This window comes from Xenopus laevis, chromosome 6L, assembly GCF_017654675.1.
Source record: "Xenopus laevis strain J_2021 chromosome 6L, Xenopus_laevis_v10.1, whole genome shotgun sequence".
NCBI classification, from domain to species: Eukaryota; Metazoa; Chordata; class Amphibia; order Anura; family Pipidae; genus Xenopus; species Xenopus laevis.
The window spans coordinates 144847929-144872236 of record NC_054381.1 but is presented as its reverse complement, the minus strand read 5'-3'; the positions used below and the strand labels follow the sequence as shown (position 1 = coordinate 144872236).

General features: G+C 37.7%; 1 protein-coding gene across 1 annotated transcript; it reads right to left on the bottom strand.

Annotated features, from left to right (window-relative positions):
• Nucleotides 1-14198: 14198 nt before the first annotated feature.
• Nucleotides 14199-18567, bottom strand: eny2.L (enhancer of yellow 2 homolog L homeolog). The gene is given in 4 exon segments (NM_001096650.1): nt 14199-14392; nt 14541-14615; nt 15243-15313; nt 18412-18567. Coding segments are annotated over 4 exon segments (291 nt in total). The 5' UTR covers nt 18480-18567; the 3' UTR covers nt 14199-14315.
• Between the last annotated feature and the right edge of the window lie 5741 nt (nt 18568-24308).

Below are 24308 nucleotides of genomic sequence, written 5' to 3'. Positions count from 1 at the left end.
GCGATCGATCTTAAGGATTTCTATTCGACCAAAAAAAACATAGAAAAGTGCTCTGGAAGGTCCCCATAGGCTAACATTGCACTTCGGTAGCTTTAATTTGCCGAAGTATGAAGTCAAAGTTTTTTTTTTAAAGAGACAGTACTTCGTTTATCGAATGGTCGAATAGTCGAACGATTTTTACTTCGAATCGTTCCAATTGAAGTCGAATGGTCGAAGTACCCAAAAATTTACTTCAAACTTTTTGAAATTCGAACCATCACTCGAGCTTAGTAAATCTGCCCCCCTATGTGCGTGTGAATATGAGAGGGACCTTAGATTAAAAGCTCCACTGGGGCAGGGACCAATGGCAACGATGTATAGTAAAGAACTGAGAAATATGTTGGCACTTTATCAATAAATGATAATAAAACATGTTAAATCTGTTTAGTTCAGTATTTAACAAAGGAAGAGTGACATGGGTACAATTATTGGATCAGGATAACAAAACAGACTAATCCCTGCTGGGTTTGTATTGCATTCTCTGTATTATTGACTCACACTGCGGCCATGACAAAAGAATATTTTCTCTGAGAAATGCCGCCTTAAGGAAATACATTCCATAAATTCTGTAAAAAATGTATGCAAAATGGCAAGAAATAACTGTTACGTCAACTCTGTCTGAGCTTTTTCATTGTTTCACTCTTTATTAATCAAAATGCGAGGCAGGTCTTTTAAAGTCAGTGCAAAATGTCTGTTATGTGATCTATGGTTTGGTCCCTTTTCACTTTTCACAAACAAATATATGTATATATCTATGTATAAATATTACATGGAAGGCAGCTGCACTCTGACAAAGCAAAGTGAAGCGCAAAGACTCATGGAGCTAAAATTGTATTTCTGATAATGTGTATTATGTTATACAGGTTCCCTCTTGTCTAGACGTACATTTTTCGTTTCATTTATGCATATAAATAAATAAATATATAAATGAAATAGCCTGAATAATCTGATTTTGATTCCAATCAGATATCTTAGTTGGGATCAAGTACAAGGCTCTGTTTTATTATTACAGACTTAAAAGAAATCATTTTAAAAAATTGCATTATTGCAATTATTATGGAGTATATGAGCCTTTCTGTAATTCAGAGCTTTATGGATGGGTTTCCAGATAACAGTTTCCAAACCTGTGTGTGTGTGTGTGTGTGTGTGTGTGTGTGTGTATTATATATATATATATATATATATATATATATATATATATATATATATATATATATATATATATATATATATATATATATATATATATACAGTATATACAGGTATTATACAGGTATTGGATCTGTTATCAAGAATGCTCAGGACCTGTGGTCTTCCAGATAAGGGGTCTTTCCATAATTTGGATATCCATAACTTAAGTCTATCTAAAATATTATAAAATAGACAAAAGGATTGTGATAATAATGAAGTCGTCTTGTAATTCAGAGCTTTGTGGGTAACAGATTTCCAGATAAAGAAGCCCATACCTGTACCTAAACGGCATATCAGCACTCAGATGCCCAGGTGCAGCTCTGCTAGTTTGATGTAAACATTCATGGGGGAATGTAATTTGATTCGTTAGCGCAAAAAATGTTCACAAAGACCATTGCGAATTTTAGAGACCATGTGTGTGTCCTTTTTGTCCGATTACAGACCTCAATGACTTCCTCGCAAAGCCTCATCCGATTTTCAGTATTTTTTCGTAATTTTCACCCGAAAACTCAGAAAACTTCAGAGTATTGCAACGATGGTGTGCAGCGTTCTCTTCCTGGTCGCAGTTATTATGAGACTTCGGGTGCTAGCCCCATACAATCTAGTCAAACTGAAAACGATCCTCACTTGCAGCGCTGGCCATACAATGAAGGGAACGCCAATAATAATATCATAAATAAAGCCGGATTGATATTATTATTGGCGTTCCCCTTCATTGTATGGCCAGCGAGGCAAGCGAGGATCGTTTTCAACTTCAGGGTATTGCCCGAAACCCAGCAGCCATCAAAAATGTATTGGGACTTCTCCCATTGACTTATATGCAACCTCGACAGGTCTAAGATGCCGGATTTTCTGATTCTGACTTTTCTATCCTCGGGGGTTTAATAAACTCCGAAAGATTCGTGATTTTTTTAAAAGTCAGATTTTATTTAAAAAAAAAAAATCATTCAGAGTTTAGTAAATAACCCCCCTAATATCTTTTGCGAACATTCGCAGTGAATTTAATAAAATCTCACAATCACAAAGTGTATTTTGCAACTAAATATTTAATGAAACTCCGGAGCAGGTGTTAAAGCTAACCTTTGCTTATCGGTGTAATATTCGTCAGCGAATGATTTTAAATTTCGAGCAGCGCTAAACATTTGCAAAAACACTACTTTAAGCATCGCTTTTGATTTTTAATTACATTTCAGTTTGGGACAAATCTGTAGCTGTACATTTCCTTTGTACAAAATATAGTACTTTTAGCATTTGGCTGAAAAAATGTATAAGTAATTAAGAGAAAGTCATGGCAAAAAAAGCAAATAACTCAAGTTTTCAAGATTTATCAATCAAAAAAAATACAGAAACTTCCAATGAAAAAAATTGGAGTTTCTATAACTGCAAATAACCCAAATTTTCAAGATTTATCAATCAAAAAAATACAGAAACTTCCAATGAAAATTTTTTGAGTTTCTATAAACTGTCACATTTTATAAAGGTATGGAACAAACAATTAGATTCTCAATTTAATCTAAGATTAAGGGGCCGATTCAATAACTTCGAGTGAAGGATTCAAAGGTAAAAAACTTCGAATTTCGAAGTTTTTTTTGGGCTACTTCAACCATCGAGTGGGCTACTTCGACCATCGACTACGACTTCGAATCCAAGGTTTCAAAGTAAAAATCGTTCGACTATTCGACCATTCGATAGTCGAAGTACTGTCTCTTTAAAAAAAACTTCGACCCCCTAGTTTGCCATCTAAAAGATACCGAAGTCAATGTTAGCCTATGGGGAAGGTCCCCAAAGGCTTGGCTAACTTTTTTTGATCGAAGGATATTCCTTCGATCGTTGGATTAAAATCCTTTGAATCGTTCGATTCGAAGGATTTTATCGTTCGATCGAAGGAATTATCCTTCGATCGTTCGATCGAACTATCTGCGCTAAATCCTTCGACTTCGATATTCAAAGTCGAAGGATTTTAATTCCTAGTCGAATATCGAGGGTTAATTAACCCTTGATATTCGACCCTTAGTGAATCGGCCCCTAAATGATTGTGAAAAACGGTTTAATTGAGATCATTTCAGTGACCTAGTTTAAAAATAACTCTAATTTGAAAATTGATAAATCCCCCCAAAACATTCGTTTATAATGATCAGCAAAAAAAGGGAAAGTTATTTTTTTAAAAAAAAAAAGTTTATAAACAAAGAAAAGAATTATAAATTAGTTTATAATGATCGGCAACATAGACAACAAATAAAAAATCTATAAAATGGAACATGAACATTAAACTCAGTTAAAATGAAAATATACATTTCGGTGCCATGTCTAGACAGGAGATATAGCACAGTGAGAAATCCCTGCCATTAATGAATAGTCTTTGGGTTGGGGGCTTACCTGTCAGTGAAGGGGAGAAGGCAGTCAGTCCTATGGATCCCTCACACTTGCCTGTTGCACTGAATATTGAATGGAGTGTTAGGATGCTAGAGAATTTATAGTGTTGCTCCAGCATAGCAACTGCCCAGCACTGATCGCTCCATGTCTCTGCTGGTATTTGTTGTTGTCATTGGGAGAGGTGTGACGTTCAACTACTCTTTTTATTGTCAGGCACTCGTCATTGTCTATAAACTGTCGGCTGGTGCTGAATACTTTTTGTAGCTTCTCATATTATAATTGAAAGCCACAGCACTGAGCCTGGAAGCTTTCGTCTATTCATTATGCTGCTAATTCTAGGCTTCAGCTTCCATTCTCTTCTGCAGTGTCACTTGAAAAAGCTTTTCTTTAATAACATAAATGAAGTGTTTTGAGTTACATAAAGTAACCAGAAATGGCACAATTTACTGTAAGAGCAGATGCCATTTGAATATATGAGGGGAGGACTGAAAGGACGATTGCTCTTGCTTTTCACGGTAGAAAACAGGGATAGGGTAAAGTTTTATATATATACAGTATATTAATTGATGCACACATGGGGGCAAATTCACTAAAGGGTGAAGTGGTCGTTGCTAGAGTAAATTTACCTGAAATCCAATCCTCAGGGACATTGCCAATTCACCAAAAGGTGCAGACGACAATTCGATGGTGAAAGAGACCACCACTAGCGTTCATTTACACTCTACCGCCAGCCGACTTTTCGTTCTGGCAATGGTTGTTGCTCCGCAAATTCACTAAAGGATTTTACTGAACGTTTCGCCAGAGGGCCACCTCAGACCAGGAGAACTGCTGAAACGACGCGACATCTTCCTCAATCTGATGTCAGTGACATCATATCCTGTACACCGGAAAGTCGGAGAAGAGGCGTTTACATGGGCCACTAATCTACCCAAATCTCCACGTGTGTCTCAGCCCTAAGGCTGTACTGGAAGAGGTATACTTTAAGTAACAGAAAGAGAGAAATCCTGCTACATTACAGAACAATCACTTTAAGGGACAGATTTATCAAAGGTCGAGGTGAATTTTCGAATGAAAAAAATTCGAATTTCAAGCTATTTTTTTGTGTACTTCGACTAGGGAATATTTCGAATAATAATTAGAAAATTCGAATATCGAAATGTATCATGTACTATCTCTTTAAAAATTCGACTTCAACCATTCGCCATCTAAAACCTGCTGTTTTAGCCTATGGGGGACCTCCTAGAACCAATTTGGAGTCAATTGGTGGACTTTGAAAACTCAAAGGTTTTTTGAGGAAAAACTCCGAATCGAATTCGATCGATTCAAATTTGGCCGAATAAAGGCCTATTCGATCGAAAACTGACCTAATTTCAGTTGGTCTTTTTCAATTCAAATTTCAAACCTTTTTCAATTCAAAATTCCACCCTTGATAAATATGCCCCTAAGTGTTGTGTTCAAGTCTGATGATAAAATGGCAAATACTTGATACATGTAGAACCTTAAATAGGTCAGTGATAGAGAGATCCGCTGAAACGCACCACTGTGTAAGTAACTCTCAAAGGTGGGACTAGTTCATCTATAATAAGTACTACCACTGACAGTAAAATACTCTGTCCATTATTACGTTTTTTTTAAAAAACTAGTAAAAGTAAACTGAAAACATATTCACAATGCCAATCAATTGTGCAAACAATATTTCTATGTAAGTATTAGTATATTTATAGCTGCTTTGTGTTATGTACGTAGACAGGTTTTTCTATTTTTGTTTTTTTTTATATGTTTACAAAGAAGCCTGAGAAAGTGGAAACTGTCACATGTGTTCTCTTATCACATCTAAACTGGAAGCCATCATGGCAAACATAAAGAAGCAGCCGTAGGGAGAATGCTTTTTATAAACATAAGAATGTAGGACTATCACCAAAATAGAGAAATCAAAACATTCTTTGAAATCCTAAAGATTTGCCTTTCCCTCAACAAAAAAAGTCACTGCTTCTACTGAAGGACCCACCCCTTCAGCAAATACTTTCTGTGGGCCAGTTGTGGCATATATTGGATGAAATTGCACAAGTACAGATGTCAATAACACACAATCGGTCATTTTTTTTTAACAATCTTGTACAAGATAAAAAGTGAAAGCAAAGATCAGATTGGTTTTTACTGCAAACTGGTCCACAAAGTAGAAATGCAAAAAAATACACAAAATTCAAAAAAAAAAAAAAAAAAAAAATAGAACAGAACACAATTTGATGATTTGATTTCATTACTGAAGTAAAAATAAATAAATAGATAAACAAATATCAAAGTTCCCCCCCCCAGTTTACTAAGGGGCAGATTTATCAAGGGTCGAATTGAAAATTCAAATTCAAATTTTCAAAAAAAAATTTGTGGTCAAAACTCTCTAATTTGACTATTGAGTTTGATTCAAGCTTTTTTTAAAAATTTGAATTTGATTTTCGAGATTTATCATGCGCTGGCCCTTTAAGAATTAGAATTCGACCATTCGCCACCTAATACCTGCTAAATTGCTGTTTAAGTCAATGGGAGAGGCCCAGGGATCAATTTGGAGATGTTTGCTGCCTTCGGAGAAAAAACTTTTGATTAAATTCAATTCGAGTTTTTGGGTTGTTTCAATTCGTCCGACTTATAAAGTCGAATAAAGTAGGTCCGTATTTGTCCTTCGTGTGAATCAAAGGAATAGCGCATTTGATCGAATTTGATTAAAAAAAATGTTTTTGATCGAATTCGATTCAATATTTCCCCCCCCCAAAAAACTTTGATTTTTCAATGTCCAGCAATTGACTCCAAATGGGTTCTAGGAGGTCCCCCATAGGTTATAACAGCAATTCAGCAGGTTTTAGATGGCCTAAGGGGCAGATTTATCAAAGGTCGAGGTGAATTTTCAAATGAAAAAAATTTGAATTTTGAACTCTTTTTGTGTACTTCAACTAGGGAATAGTCCAAATTCGAGTCAAATTCGAATATCGAAATCTATCAAGTACTGTCTCTTTAAAAATTCGACTTCGACCATTCGCCATCTAAAACCTGCCAAATTGCTGTTTTAGCCTATGGGGGACCTCCTAGAACGTGGAGTCAATTGGTGGACTTTGAAAAATCAAAGTTTTTTTGGGGAAAACTTAAATTTGATCGAATGCGCAATCCCCTTGATTCATACTATTCGACCAAATACGGACCTATTCAACCGAAAAAAACTTCGACTTTATTTCGTTTGGTCTTTTTGAATTCAAATTTCGAAGTTTTTTCAATTCGAAATTTGACCCTTGATAAACATGCCCCTATGTGTATCAAAGGAATAGAATCTAGACGTCATTTAACAAAGCAAGTGCAGGAACACAAATAAACCAAAACTCTTAGCCATTATTCAAAGTGGACTCAGGCATTGGGCATTTTGCACCTCACTCAATAATGTGGCATCTGAAGGTGTAAGGCAGTCCTGACCTTTGGTAGGCAGTAAGCATGTGCCAACTTTACATCCTGTGTTTGCCAATACTCCCATACCTGTATGTCTGAATGACACACAAGTTTAGGGGTCGGAGCCCATGATTAAGTGCCTTGGAGGGGCGCAAAACGCGTATGGCCAATGGAGATATTGTCTACAATAAATATTATATTTTTAACTTTGATTTTGGCGGCCCTTGTGGAATCTATCTGAGTGCCCGATACCCCTCTTTCTGTATACTGCTAATGCCTACGTTAATCCCCAGTCTAACCCTTATGAATATTAGGGATGCACCAAATCCAGGATTCAATTCAGTATTAGTCCAGGATTAAGCTCTTTTCAGCAGGATTTGACAGAATATTTGTGTCTGGCCAAACAGAATACAAAGCCTTAAAATCATGTGACTTTTTCTCTGCCCCTCGTTGATTTGCATATGTAAATTATGGGTTCAATTTGGTTCGGTATTCGGCCAAATCTTTAATGGAGGACATCGAGGGTTTGGCCGAATCCAAAATAGTGGATTTGGTGCATCCCTAATGAATACAGTGCTGCATAACACAGTCAGCCCTGTATTAGTTGGGCTTCATACATGCCTTGCACTTTGTAAATTAGTCCTTCAATATACATATGTGAATTCAACAGTCTCCACCAAGCTCCCAAAGGAACACATTCTTTCTCTGTTAGTGGGTTCTTCCTAAGTCTCCTATCATAGAGACCCTTTTCACTAGTGATGAGTGAATTTTTTCACCAGGCATCAATTTGTAGCGAAATTCCGCAGTTTGCAATCTGATTTTTCCGCAAAACTGTGACAATAATTTACCAGGAAAATACATACTTGAAAAGAAAAGTTCAAGACAAGACACCCATTCACTTCAATGGATTTGGAGTGAGAAAAAAACTTTGACTTTAATTTATTTGTAGTGAGAAAAAACGCCCACTGACAGTAGAGGGGTTATTTATGAAAGTCTGAATTTATCTCCGTATTTTCTGCTACAAACTCTGATCAAATCTGCTCTGGTTTTTTACACTTATTTATTATAACATTTTCCCAAAAACAAAATCAGATTTTCAAGTTTTTTTCACATTTTCATCCTGTTTTCACAATTTTTTTCAGATTTTTCATCCAATTTTCATGATTTTTTTGGATTTTTGCCCTGAAAACCCAGCACATATCAAAAAATCATTGGGACTTCTCCCACTGACTTATATGCAACCTCCGCAGTTGCCGGATTTTCAGATTCTGACTTTTCCATCCTTGGGGTTTAATAAATTCAAAAAAATCCGTGATTTTTTAAAAGTTTGATTTTATTAAAAAAAAAAATTATTGTGACTTTTGCATTCAGAGATTAGCAAATAACCAATTTGGAGTGAGAAAAAACATGCCATTGACTCTCTTATAGACTAATATATTTTGGTAAAAAAAAAACGTCTCCCATAAGACTTCAATGCGTTTCATGAATTTTTCAGCAAAGTTGGTGACATTTTACCTTGTCTTAGTCTGGCAGTTGACCATGGTCTTTTCACAACAATTTAAACAATCATTCTCTGTAAACACCGATTAGTTTCCTCTTGTGTCCAACAATTTAAACAATCATTCTCTGTAAACACCTATTCGTTTTCCTCGTGTCCAGGGAGATTGGCTGTAGTACTATCAACCTGACACTTAAGGGCATATTTATCAAGGGTCGAATTTCAAATTGAGAAAAACTTTGAAATTCAAATTCAAAAAGACCAACTGAATTTAAGTCAAAGTTTTTTTTCCGTCGAATAGGTCAGTTTTCGATCGTATTCTAATCGTACAAATCAAAGGAATATCACATTCGATGCAAAAGTTTTTCCCAAAAAAACTTAGATTTTTTTTTGAAGTCCACCAATTGACTCCAGATGGGTTCTAGGAGGTCCCCCATAGGCTAAAACAGCAGTTCAGCAGGCTTTAGATGGCGAAGGGTCGAAGTCGAATTTTTAAAGAGACAGTACATGATAAATTTCGATATTCAAATTTTCTTATTTTTTTCAAATTCAAATCGAATTTGGACTATTCCCTAGTCGAAGTACACAAAAAATAGCTCGAAATTCGAAGTTTTTTTCATTCGAAAATTCACCTTGACCTTTGATAAATCTGCCCCTTACAGTGGACACAATATGGTTCCTGGAGATGGACCTGTAACCTTGAGATTATCCACACTTTCTTAAATTATGTTTCACATCCTCAGACAGTTCTTTCTTTTCTCCGTGTTCAGTCTGGTGCACAAAGGATATTCTGGATGAATATGTAATTTCGCAAGAGAGATTAAAAGGAGAAGCACCTACTTGAAAAAAAATATTACTTACAACTTCTAAAAGGTGGCGCTAAAGTGCTATTATAATTGGCAATGATTGTATGTGAATTGCAAACTAAGATGTGATTAATGATCAGCAGATTTATAAAGGTAATTTGTATAAGAAATCATTTGATACAAACTCTGCTTCTGGTGCAGTTATCCTTTTTACGGGGGAAAAAAATCCCCCTCTGTCTAGAATGTTCTCTAACGTACTTGTAAAGTGTAATCATGTCCCCTCGCAAGTGTCTCTTAGCTTCCAATTAGCGATTAGTTGTTTTTTTCCACTGTTTTCCACAGCATGATAAATAGGCGCCTTGGGGGTTTATTTACTAACATTCAGAATTTCCTTTTCTTTCTCAAATGGTATTTTTCTTCTTTTAAAAATTTCTCAAAAACTCTAAACATTTGAGATCTATTGTGTAAAAACCACAAAAACCACTAATACAAAACTTCTCCAAGTAAAAGCCATCAAGGTCCCATTGCAGTCAATAGGAGCGGTGTTGATCCTATTGAACTTTTTTTTAGTTTCAGACTTTGAGAGATTTTTTTTTATCACTAGTAATTATCAAAAACTCAAATTTGTAGAGGTTTTAGAGACATTTATATTAATTTCTGCACTTTTTTCTGTTCGTACTTTTTATTCTTGGATCTTTTCATAACTTTCATGGCATTCGTGATAGAACTAGAGTTTAATTGTTCTCTAATAGCATTAACAATTGACCTTATAAATGGACCTCTTGGAGGCCTATTTATTAAAGGTCAACTTTTAGTGGTTTTATAAGTTTTTGAAACCACGACTAAACTCACTTTTCTCTAAAACCACAAATATCATGACATTTCTTAAAAGGTCCGAATAAAAAAAGTATGAATGGAAAATAACTATGAACGTGGTTCCTAGCGAAACAAAAATCCGAAAACCTCTAAGTCCAAATTGATTTTAAAAAGTTCAATAGGATCAGCGCAGTCTATAGGACCTCGACATCTTTTACCTGTCAGAGTTTTGCATTAGAGGTTTTCGTAGTTTTTACACTTAATACATCTCAAATTTTCAGAGCTCAACTCAAATCCCTCTGGTACTTCTCCCAGCTCCTACCAACAACTCCTTTAAGAACATAAGGATGATGCTGAAAGGACTCCTACACAAAGATATTGTCATGACATGGGAATGCAGGAGATAACCGACCAAGTGGACATTCCTAGAATTAATTGTATCCCCTGCATCAAATTACACCTTTATGCAACAGAGTTAAAGGCTACAACACACAGTGCTCTCAGAGAACTATAATGGTCAGAAAGCCCATCTCAACTATCCCTACTTTACTTTGGGAGGAAAGGAGAAATGTGGTAGGCACTGGCAATGACAGTCAAAAACTTGGTCCATAGTTCCTGAGTGACTTTGCCTGCAACCAACACAATCTGCCTTAGGCACAGGACTTCCCATGCTTCTCAGTAAAGTAATGGCCAGCAGTTAAAGCATTTTGACTGTTGAAGTTCCCTCTAAGAGCAGCAGCAGTGATCCATTAATAAGGCCATCATGACTTTCTCCTTCAGCGTTCGAGTTGTTTCTTTAGTTTGGGGTTTAAGAACAATGATATTTTGATTCCGTGTTTTTCTCGCAGGAAAAAGGTTTGTTTTCAAGTAGGAAAAGCTCTGCAGTTTATTTTTCCCTTTCAATTTTGCAGACTTCTATACCTATCTGATCCATCAGTCTCTTTTCTTTGGTTCAGCAACCATAACCCTTCAACTTCTTCCTTTAGTAATCTATCCTTCCAGTAAAGATCAACTACCTGGCTAACACTGACACTACTTGTCCCTACAACAGTTGTAGGATAGGAAGGAGCATAACAATCCGCAGACTTGGCTGCAAAATTCCTTTATTATCACAACATGTTTCGGATCATCATGGATCCTTTTTCCACTTGAAAAAGGATCCATGATGATCCGAAACATGTTGTGATAATAAAGGAATTTTGCAGCCAAGTCTGCGGATTGTTATGCTCCTTCCTATCCTACAACTGTTGCACGAGTACAAATTTGGCCTGGCTGGTGTGGCCTGAGTAGGAAAGTGAGCTACACAGGTGGAGATCGTTTGGATAAAACTAAATTTTTGCACTACTTGTCCCTACAAGGCTGCTTCTTTGAAATGTCATTATGCAACGGTTTTCAGTGTTTGCATGGGAGCCAACAATTATACATAGGAAAAAAAAAGATATTTATACCTCGAATAGGACATTGTGATCACAACCCGAGACACTAGTGCTGCACCACATGGGTTGCATTGATGGGCTTAGTGCGAGCCACCAGTTGCTTGTCAAGAAGCTTTACCATGTACACGGTTAGTCCTGATGTATCATTTTTGGAGGTCATCTGGTTCGTCATTGTAAGTTTTGTAACAGGTTTTACAATATCAAAATTTACTGTATTATAAAAAATGCTTTACAGTCCTTCCATCATTTGCATAATGTGCAAGGTATTTTAAAAAAAAAAAAAACACCTAGAGCTTTCAAATAAACAAAGGGAAGAAAGCATTCAATGACACTTTGAGCAGAGGGTTCCCAAACTGTCGGGATGTCCACCCTAAGTAGACACAAAACAAAAGATCAGGGGATAGAGTGATGGTCAGCTACTGTGAGATTTGGGAAATATGTCCATTTGATTTTAAGATACTCTTGGAAGCCAGACCTGAAAATGTCTAGGGGGAGATTTAGGTTAAACACAAATGTGGTATCCTAGATACAATATAAGCCAAGCTGTTTGGCTGGGTCCTCTTGGGAATCATCAACAATGTGGGGGCCCATTTACTTAGCTCAAGTGAAGGAATAGAATAAAAAAAACTTCGAATTTCGAATGATTTTTTTGGCTACTTCGACCATCGACTACGACTTTGAACGATTCAAACTAAAAATCTTTCGACTATTCGACCATTCAATAGTCGAACTACTGTCTCTTTAAAACAAAAATCGACCCCCTACTTCGCAACCTAAAACCTACCGAAGGTGCCATGTTAACCTATGGGGAAGGTCCCCATAGGCTTTCTATCAATTTTTAGGTAGAAAAAAAATCGTTCGATCGATGGATTAAAATCCTTCGAACCGAACGATTCGAAGGATTTAATCGTTCAATCGAACGATTTTTCGTTCGATCAAACTATTTGCGGTAAATCCTTCGACTTCGATATTCAAAGGATTTACATTCGTTAATTAACCCTCGATATTCGACCCTATGTAAATCTGCCCCCGACTGTGTGACTGGGAAGCCAGCAAAAAAAAACAGATAGAGGTCCTGACTAAAGTGGGGATTAGTATTTCATTAACTTTCTGTTGATATCTTTAGAATGCTTTCTATAGAAGCTATAGCTATTTGCCAAACGGCAATCTGAATTGACGATGAAGATTTTCAGACTTCTCTGATGAGTTACAATGTGCCATTGTGATTGGATTAGTGGAAGAGTTTATATGCCAAGGACTTCGCACACCAGCCAGTTGAACTGAAGAAGCTGCTCGGATGAGTATTGAAACGTCTTCAATGATTACTCAGCAAGTCCAGTTGTTTTAGAATTACTTATATTAGATAGACAATCTGAATTCAGCTTTGTTTCAACTGATAAAAGTAGGCCCTACAAAAGGCATTGTATTTATAATTTAAGATTGCCAGCAACCTAAAATAAAACCCACAAAGGGCAGAATTTAATTTATTCAGAATCTTAAGATTTGCTAAGAAGAAATATTAAAACAGAGGGTATTATTTTTTTGACAGATTGAAGAATTCATTTTTTCAAAATGAATAAGTTAATAGTGCTGCTCTGTAATCCATTTCTCAAAAGAGAAAACATTTTTTTTATATTCAGTTTTAAAATCTGACATGGGGCTAGACATATTGTCAATTTCCCAGCTGCCCCAAGTCATGTGACTTGTGCTCTGATAAACTTCAATCACTCTTTACTGCTGTACTGCAAGTTGGAGTGATATCACCCCCTCCCTTCCACCCCCCCCAGCAGCCAAACAAAAGAACAATGGGAAGGTAACCAGATAACTGCTCCCTAACACAAGATAACAGCTGCCTGGTTGATCTAAGAACAACACTCAATAGTAAAAACCCATGTCCCACTGAGACACATTCAGTTACATTGAGAAGGAAAAACAGCAGCCTGCCAGAAATCATTTCTCTCCTAAAGTGCAGGCTTCGCTAGAGAAGGAGATAGGCGCTAGAGTTGCTTCACACTAACGCCAGACAAATTTTCGCTCCGGCGAACGGACGTAACTCCGCAAATTCACGAAGATGCGGATTTTATTGAACGTTACCTCTTGCGCCAGACTTGCCTTCGCCTCCTCGGACCATGTGAAGTGCAATGGAGTGGATAGGACTCTCTCAATTTGTTCCAATAAAGGCTGGCGTCATTGCCTTCAAAAGACGATAAAAAAATTTTTTGGGTACCGGGGTTCCCCCTACATTGCCTAACATATGGCACATAAACTAAACATTGGGCTCATGTGTAGGGCAATATAACAACTCTATTTTAATTTTTTAAGGTTCCCTGGGGTTGTGTAGTGTAATGTATTTGCTGCAACATATACATCCATTTAACTTTCACTTCCCGCCATACGCAAATTAGCCAATGCTAGAACAACTTCGGTTTGCTTGGCGCAGTAATGCTAGTGCATCTTTGCCAGGGAATTAACGTTGTCCTGGCGAATTTACACCTGGCGAAGAGATCGCTAGGGAATTTGCGCCACTTATGGAATTTGCCGCTTTGACTTTAGATCCCCTTTAACTAGAAAAATTTAAAAAAAAAAAAGAAACACAAAAGTCTGTTAAGGTTGGTTTAAGTACATGACATTTTATTTAATAAACAAGATTAAAAAAAAAAAACAGAAGTGTATGTATAAAAACACATTACAAGGTAATGACAATGAATTCATCTTCACTTGCACTTGCTAAAGACTAGCATGCTGGGCCAGGAAGGCTCTTATCCTCTGTAACAATTCTTTCTTCACACTGTCAGGAACAAGGGCTGCAACAAGAAAACAACATTATTTATAGTGTAAAAAGCTGCCGATAAAGTACATGGGAAGTGTTATAGCTGCTGGTTGAGTAGAGAACTGAGCATGCAAATGATAACGACAAAAGATCTAGAGGGGCCGTGGAACCCCATTACTTACCTCTGCCTTTGGGAGTTATTTCTGCAACCAAGTCATCAACAGTTACATGCTCCACTCCTTTTTCATTGATCACATCTGCAAAAGTCAACACTATAGTTTTAGTTCACCTTCAAATTAACTTTTAATATGATGTAGACAGTAGATATCCTGGAACCATTTGCATTTTTATTCATGATTTGTGGTTTTTGGATTATTTCGCTTTTTGTTCAACAACTGGTTGCTATGGTTCAGTATACCCTAGCAACAATGCAGTGTGGTCAATGAAACACATGAACATGAATACAAGTATACAGCAAATGATAAAAGTGTATCCACACGGAGCAATAGTTTGCCTGGGGTCAGTGACCCCTTTCTGAAAGCTGGAAAGAGACAGAAAAGGAAGGCAAACAATTCAAAAACGATAAAAAATGAAGACCAAAAAAAAAGTTGCTAAGAATAGATCATTCTATAACATCAAAATGTCAATCCTTAAAGGTGAACCAACCCTTTAAGAGATTACTGTATATGAAGGATTTAGGGGAACCGAGCAGAATTACTGTTGTACAATCAATGCAGAATTTGTAACAAGCACCCAAGGCAAATTAAAGACAGAGTTAAAGGCCAAGTGTAAAGCATTCGTGTTTTGGGGTCCTGGAGGTAACAAGGGAGAATAAGAGAGAGGTTCCTTGGGGCTTTACTTAGAGGGTTAAAACTGTGGGTTACCTTTGCAATGTGCTTTAAGCTGGTCTCTCCATCCACATTCAATCAGTTTTGCTCTCAAAAGTTCTTTCAGTCTAAAATGAGAAGGAGAAATAGTGTGATCACAAAACCAGATGTGGATTCCATAAAAACATGAATGAAAGCACAAGTGGTGTTTTATAGCATCGGAGAGGTCACCTTTACAGCCAGTTAACCCTGCAGCATTTCCAGCTATGGAATCAGTTATCCAGAAAGCTCCAAATTATGGAAAGGTTGTCTCCCATAGACTCTATTTTATCCAAACAATCCAAATGTTTTAAAATTCTCTCTGTGATAATAAAATCCAAACTAAGATATAATTAATCCTTATTGGAAGCAAACCCAGCCTATTGGGTTTATTTAATGTTTAGATGATTTTCTAGTAGACTTAAGGCATGAAGAACTAAATTACAGAAAGTTCTGTTTTTCAGAAAACCCCAGGTCCCGAGAATTCTGGATAACAGCTCCCATCCCTGAACCTGTATAATAGAATCAGACAGGTTGCTTGGATATAGATGAATGTGATTATCATGGCACTTCACAGAAATGACTTGGCATGTAAATCTTTCTGCAGCAGCTCCAATCAGAACCTTCCCTCTGTGCCACCTTTATAGGAACAGCTCTTTGTTCTAGGGATGCACCAAATCCATCATTTATAGATTTAGATGAACATCAAATTGTCAACAAAAGATCTGGCCTAACACCAAGCCAAAATGCATTTTCAAACCTGAAACATTTGTCACATTCAATTGTCCAGAGCGTCAAATTCACACTATATTATGGGTTTGGATTCAGTTCGGCTAAACACTTTTGATTCCTACAATAAATGCTAGGGTTCTGCTGAATCCTGAACTGAGTCCCAGATTTGGTAGCTCCAAAATACTTAAATTTCCTTACTTCTTTTCTACTACAAAGGGCCATTGTAAGTAAAGAGCTCCAAGAGGGAATATTCAGCTCGTGAACTCCAACTGTTGCTGAACTACAAATTCCTTTTTAATTGTGATTGATGTGCAGAGTCCCATATAACAACTGCAGCTCTTCCTGCTTTTCTTCACTGCACCTGAAATCAACCTGAGCATTAATGAGTGGGCTAAGGCAGCCTGGTCTTCCTACATTAACAGTGGCACATCCATATACTGTGTATACTCCTCTTACCCAGTCCCAAGCCTGTGATACTCTGGACTGTGACACCTGCACAGGGAACAGGGGTAAAGGCAGTGTATAGAACAGAAAGTAATTTTTCGATAACTATTCAGTGAAATACATTTGTCATAATTAAGTCAAACCAGGGAATATTATTTATCTGCATATTCCCAGTTCTCTGCGTGGGAACTACCATGTAACTAGTCCAGTCTCACCCTCATCTACTGGGAAACGCAAGCCAGTGAGCACCAAACTGCCATAATATGACAGATTGCCTTAAAATGCAGTATGCCTCAAACATTGTAGCGAACTTAGCTTTACAATTCACAGCCCTAAGATGAGCAGCTATTGGGTCAGAGATGAGCAGCTATTGGGTCAGAGATGAGCAGCTATTGGGTCAGAGATGAGCAGCTATTGGGTCAGAGATGAGCAGCTATTGGGTCAGAGATGACTGGTAGTGTTGGGGTTAATTTAACTGAGAAAGACCTGGAGATTAGTGTAGATAAATTATCGCATTCCAGGCAGTGTCATTCTGTGGCCACCACCAGACATAAAAAAGGGCATTAATTCAAGGGAGGAAAATATAATTTTGCTTCTTTATAGGTCTCTGGTAAGGCCTGACATTTTAAATATGCAGTCCATGAGCAACAGTTCCTCTCCAACCCCTTGGATGTTGCTCCCAGTGGCCTCAAAGCAGGTGCTTATCTTTGAATTCCAGGCTTGGAGGCAAGTTTTGGTTGTATAAAAACCAGCCTCCTGTAGGCTGCCAGTCCACATAGGGGCTACCAAATAGCCAATCACTGCCCTTATTTGGAATACCCAGTAACTTTTTGTCATGGTTGTGTTGCTCCCCAACTCTTTTTTTATGTGGCTGACAGGTTAAAAAAAAGGTTGGGGACCCCTAATATAGATGTTCTTCTGGGCCCAAAGGACAAATGCCTCCCCTGCTCTGGGCCAATTGTAAGGTTGTGCAATAGGCAAGAAGCAGAGCAGTTGAGCTAGCGCTCATGTGATCCTTTAGTTATAAAGGGGATGTTCACCTCTGCATTAACTTTTAGGAATGATGCAGAGAGTTATATTCTAAGGAAATTTGCAGTTGGTTTTCATTTTTTTTTTTATTATTTGTGGTTTTTGAGTTATTTAGCTTTTTATTCAGTAGTTTCAGCAACGTGCTAGGGTCCAAATTCCCCTAGCAACCATGCATTGAATGAAATAAGAGACTGGCCTATGAATAGGAGAAGCCTGAATAGAAAGAGGAGTAATAAAAAGTAACAACAACAATACATGGGTAGCGTTACAGAGCATTTGTTTACAGATGGGGTCAGTGCCCCCCATTTGAAATAAATAAATAATGAAGGCCAATTGAAAAGTTGCTTAGAACTGACCATTCTATAACATACCAAAAGTTAACTTAAGGTGAACCCCCCCATTTAAAGGAGACAATTAGAATAAATGGAAAAAAAAACCCTAATTGTGCATGCAATTAGAAGTAATATATGGTGATGCTTTTACATGGTGATAAAAATTAATATTATCTTTAAAATAGCCCCTTTATTGGAGTTCCCTGTGTTCTCTGGTCCCTGTCTGTGTTTGAAATGAAGGGTGGGTGTGTCCTAATGGTTCCTGCCAGAAGCACAGTATGAGGGGGGACAGCCAATCACAGCCCTGCAGTCACACAAGCACAGACAGACTTCAGTTTCCTATCAGGTCCTGCTAGCTGCTGATTGGTTCCTGTCCTACAATGCTGAGAGCCGCCGGCCCACCAATAGAGGTAACTGATGGACTAATAACTGGGGTGGGACCCCACACATACAAATTGCAGCCTTCCTCATGTATAATACATCATATCAATTACATAAGGGTAAAGGGGCCCTGCTCCTTATTTATAAGTTTATACACAGACAGTTATAAACTGGAGGGCCAAAGGTTGGACATACAAGTAGCCCTGGTCTCTGAAAGTTCTTACAGGAGAAGGCTCGCCCAAACCCAATACAGCCTGACAGGCACCTACCGTTCTCTCTCCCCTGTCTCAATGAGCTTCTGGTTAATGACCGCCTTCATCTGCGCGTCCTTATTCATGTTGTGAGTCGGTACCAGCACGCACCCAAGCGCTTACACCGCGAATCACAACAAAGATTTCGCTCCACGCAGAACTTTGTTACCCGGCAACTAGATCTGGGCGTCAGAACCTAAGCGCTGACTCGCATGACGTCACTATTCCGCGCCTCCGGCGGAAGGATTGTGAAATGAAGCAAAAGTTACAAACGTAGTTTCCCGGCATGCTCCTCGTCTCTTGTCTGTCTGTAATCGTTTTGGTTCCGGCAGGAGGCGTGTGAGAAATCAAAGGAAAGGTGTTTTCCATTCCTATTGGCCAGTGTGGCAGCTGGAGGGAGGGGAGTCATGGAAAGTGATAATTGCTCTCTTAAAGGGGTTGTTCACGTTTGAGATAACTTTTAGTATGATGTAGAGAGGGATATTCTGAGACCATTTGCCATTGGTTTTCATTTTTTATTATTTAATTTTTTTGCGTTATTTGATTTTTATTCAGCAGCTCTGAAGTTTGTGTTTTAAGCAATCCGGTTGCTAGGGTACAAATTGCCCTAGCAACCATGCATTGATTTGAATAACAGATTGGACTATGAATAGGAGAGGGAATATCTGGAACATTCTGGAAACGGAAAGAGAGACGAAAAACTTTGCATTTTTGACCACGCCCCTTTGCCAGGGGTGCTTAGCCAATGAGGTGAGTTGTGGCTGTCGCCTCAGGCGGCAGCGCCCCACTAGGTACAAGGGGCAGCAAAAATGCTGCTCCTGGTACTTTAACAGCGAATTTCCGGGGGAGGGGGGCATCAGCAACTGCTGCTGCCTCAGGCGGCTGAGGGGCCAGGATCGCCCCTGCCAAATAAACCTAACAACCATGTCCTGGTTTGAACAAGATTTGTAGAATTTGGAGTGATCAACCCTTCAAATACAACCTTGTTCAGGGTATCAGGTGTTTAATCTGGAGGACCCTTTCCTGCCCAACAAACCAGCAGCACTCTGATTATAGTGAAATAAGTGAATTGTTATTTATTTTAGCCCATGTACATACAAGGTAAGGGTAAGCCCTATATGGGCTAAAATAAACAACTATTCTCTTATTTCACTATAATCAGAGTGCTGCTGGTTTGTTTCTACACTGATTGGAACAAGAGACCAGAATTTAAATAGGGGAGGACCTGAAAGGACGAGTAATAAAAAGCAGCAATAAAAATACATTTGTAGCTTTACAGAGCATTTGTTTTTAGATGGGGCCAGCGACTTCTATTTGAAAGCTGGAAAAAAGGTAAATAATTAAAAAACTATTAAAAATAAGTAATGAAGTCCAATTGAAAAGTTGCTTCAAATTAGTGATTCTACAACATACTAAAAGTTAACTGAAAGGTGAACCACCCCTTTAAAGAGGTTTAAATTGACTTTTAGCATGATGTGGAGAGTGACTATTTGCAATTGGTCTTCTTGTTTATTTGTTTTATTTTTGTTTTTTGGATGATTTAACTTTTTGTTCAGCAGCTCTCCATACTGGAATTTCAGCAGATGCCTGATTGCTACATCCAGACAGTGGATTTAATGAGAGAATTGAATATAAATAGCAGAGGGCTAGCATAGGAAGATAGATAATAAAATGTAGCAAAAACAGTAAAATTGTAGCTTTGCAGAGCAATAGTTTGTTTTTTTTTAGCTGTTGGGATCAGTGACGCCCATTGGAAAACTGGAAAGAGTCAGCAGAAGGCGGCAAATAATTTAAAAAACTATAAGAAATGAAAAAATGAAGACCAATTCTATCATATACTCAAAGTTAGCTTGAAGGTGAACCTCCCCTTTAGGCACAAGTTAGCGCCATGCATTCCAGCTATGGGAAAGTGCAAGGAAAGCCTAAAACACAAGGAGATACAATTCTGCATCTGAACGGTCAGAATACATTTATAGGGGTCAGTATTTGAGCAGAAAATTGCTGATGTCTGAATCGTGAGGTCTGTGGGTTTAGGGGGATGGGTTGCAGGTGGAAGTGTTTTCACTTCAAGGGTCAATGCTACATTTTTAGGGGGGGCAGCATACCTCCCAACTGTCCCTCTTTTGACAGCTCAACCCGCTGTCCCTAGTTTGCACTAGAAAGTCCCAATTTTCTTTGCACTGAACAGCCAGAAAAAGAAACAAAGTTTCTAACTTAATTGGCTTTTGGCAGAGAGCCCAGAACAGCTATAGCAGCAGATAAGATACCTTTGTAAAAATTTTAAGGTAAGCAAATAAGTAATTGTAACAATATAAGGTAACAGGTCTCTTGGGAGAAGTTAGACTCACAGCTTTAATGGGCAATTCACCGTCATTAGCAAAACTGTAATAACTGGAAAAAAACACAGAAAAATGATCAAGCTTTCATAACCTGCCAAATTTTGCAAAATGAACATGGTAATTAGGGGGTGTGGCTGCTAAAATGAGCGTGGTCACAAAATGTTACTGCGCCACGTGCGCCAATAGGGATGGGCGAATTTTTTCACCTTGTTTCGCCGCGTAAATGACGCCCATAGACTTATATGGCATTGTGCGTCAAAAAAAAAAAAGAAGTTTGTGTCAGGGGGCCTAGCGGCTCCCAAATGGAGTAGTCCGGACAAAGGAGGAAGCCAGGAACAAAGTCCAAGATCGAGGTATCCGAGGGGTTAAGCAAGAGATTAGTCAGGACACAGGCAAAGTTCTTCAGGCAGGCAGCGCAGGTTCACAAACAGGGATTCAGGCAGGGATCAAGATCAGGAAATCAACAGGAACGTTGGACAATGCTGTGTTACAAATAAAAACACTTTAATTCACCTTTACTAGAGTGTGCTGATCCCTGCATCGATTGTATCATTCCAATTGATCGTGCACCTTGCCTGCGACAAAGACAGAGTGCGGACACCCAAGCATCTATATATATATATATATATATATATATATATATATATATATATATATATAGGTTGCGGTGCACGTCCCTCGGGGTTCTCCGGTTAGTCTCCCATATCATATACAATCAAAAAATGGACAGCTCTAGCTATTATTGCTCAAATTCTTTATTAAAAAGTAAAAAACTTTACATCACCATAAATGTGCAAATATCAATCAGCAGCGTTTCGAGCCATTTAGGCCCTTTCTCAAGCCATGTGTGACATTGGTATGATATATATAATGGACCAAGGACAGCACTTAAATAATCAGCATACAAAAAAATAAACACACGCGCGCGCTTATGGGACCTGTTATCCAGAATATTCGGGACCTGGGTTTTTTCAGATAACAGATCTTTCTGTAATTAGGATCTTCAAACCTTAAGTCTACTAGAAAATTATTTAAACATTAAATAAACCCAATAGGCTGGTTTTGCTTCCAATAAGGATTCATTATATCTTAGTTGGGATCAAGTACAAGCTACTGTTTTATTATTACAGACAAAAAGGAAATTATTTTTAAAAATATGTCTATGGGAGACGGACTTTCTGTAATTTGGAACTTTCTTGATAACAGGATTTAAGATAACAGATCCTATACCTGTATATATAGTTTATATAAGTGAGAGTATACAGGTTGGTATAAGTAGGTATATATATATATATATATATGCGCACTGGGTTTCATTTGGAGGGGTTGTACTTGTCTTTTTTCAACCCAAATTTAACTGTAACTACCTGTATTGTAATCTTGTTTTCACCCATGAGGGGGCACTGTAGACCCAGGAATGTGGAACGATTTTTTTTAAGGGGAATTTAGAAGAATAGAAAGATTTTGAGTAATACAAAGATCTTTATTGGTTTTCACAAACCTACTGCTTTGCTAAATTACCTTTCGACAAAGGATAAAGCACCTACTGATCCCAATCTGGATTCTTGCATACATCTCTTTAGTTCATGTTCTCATCAAGAAAAGACCTGCTGGAGTTGAGTGTTACACAAGTCACAAGACAAGCTAGAAATGCTTGTAGATTCTATCTTTATATATGTAGCGGAGTTACATGGTATAATTATTGGGTTTATGAGGATTGAGGGGGTTATTTATAAAAGGTCCAATTTTAGAGCTTTCTGAGCTTTTTTAAACCTTGAATGACCTTACAACTTGAATGATTATTAATTTAAGAAAAAAACTCGAATATAAAAAACAGGAACTGGAATCGAGCGAAACCCGCCAAAAAAAACTCGAACATCATGAAGGCTATTAACATCTTCGAATGGTTCAAGGGACCTCAAGCTCAAGCTATTTCCAGCTTCTAGGTATAAGAAATCCCACAAAATTTAGTTTTTTAAAAAAAAAAAAAAATCAGGAAAAACTCAAAAAATTCTAGTTTTTTTTTAACCATAAAAAAAGACTTTTCATTAAAAAATAATCTCTAAAACTCTAAGGGCAGGTTTATCAATGGTCGAAGTGAAAATTTGATTTTAAAAAAATAGAATTTCGAGCTAATTTTTGTGTACTTCGACTAGGGAATAGTCCATATTCGTTTCGAATTCGAAAAAAATGTAAAAATTTGAATTTCAAAATGTATCACTTTAAAAATTCGACTTTGACCATTCGCCATCTAAAACCCGCCAAATTGCTGTTTTAGCCTATGTGGGACCTCCTAGGACCCATTTGGAGTCAATTGGGGAAAAATATCGAATTCGATCTATACGATTCATGCGATTCTAATTCGGCCGAATACTGACCTATTCGATCAAAAACTGACCTATTCGACCAAAAAAAACCGTAATTTCGTCTTTTCGAATTGGAATTTTGAAGTTTTTTCAATTAGAAATTTGACCCTTGATAAATATGCCCCTTACTGTCTTTTTAAAAATTAGACTTCACTCATTCGCCATCTAAAACCTGCCGAATTGCTGTTTTAGCTTATGGGAGACCTCCAAGAACCTATCTGGAGTCAATTGGTCTACTTTGCAAAATTTAAGTTTTTTTGGGGAAAAACTTCTAATCTAATTTGATCGATTGCGCTATTTCTTCGATTCGAACGATTCAAATTCGGCCGAATACTGACCTATTCGACCCCAAAAAAATTCTGGTCTTTTTGAACTCGAATTTCTATGTTTTTTCAATTCGAAATTCGACCCTTGATAAATATGCCCCTAAAAGATAATTTTAAAGGCGAACAACCCCTTTAAATTGAAGTTATGTGTAAATGTAACTGCAGTTTCGAGGATTGTTGTTTCTGTCCCTGTCTGCACTGCTGGTTGTGCCTCTTGAAACAATGTAGCAGATGTCAGCCTTGTGTGCTTCTTTACAGGTTTTATAGGGACGCTACTGGGATGACAGTTGATACAGATGGCCAGAAATAATCACCATAGAACGAAGGAGTCGCATAGATAGGAGGATAAACTTGTGTCTGTAACATGCTGTATGTAATAACCCTACAGTAAATCTCTCAGCACAGGGCTGAACAGTTCAGCACAGCTATTCCCGGTGCCTGTTATTTCTTTTATTTCTGAATCATTTCTGCTCTGCCAGTGTGACTCCGGTTTATCCAGGCAATAGCCGCATAATTGGTGAACATATCTGTGCATCCCTCTGCGAGGATTACGTGACCCTGACGTGATTGCAGTTGTTAGCTGCCGATATCTGTATTCTTTCTCCCCTTTATTTAATCATTAGCTGGATACAATACCATGGCAACCTGCATACTCTCAAGTTTGGCAGCAAAGTTTCTAATGCTCCATCCCTGTAGGTGATTGCAGGATTTTCATAAACCCTCATTAAGGGACGCCGGTGTAAGGATAAAAGGATCTGCTTCATAAGAATAATGAGGCCATCGTCATGGTATGATTATATTATTAACAGTATTTAGGATACACCAACATATTCCACAGAAGGGGGTAGATTTAGGGGCATATTTATCGAGGGTCGAATTTCGAA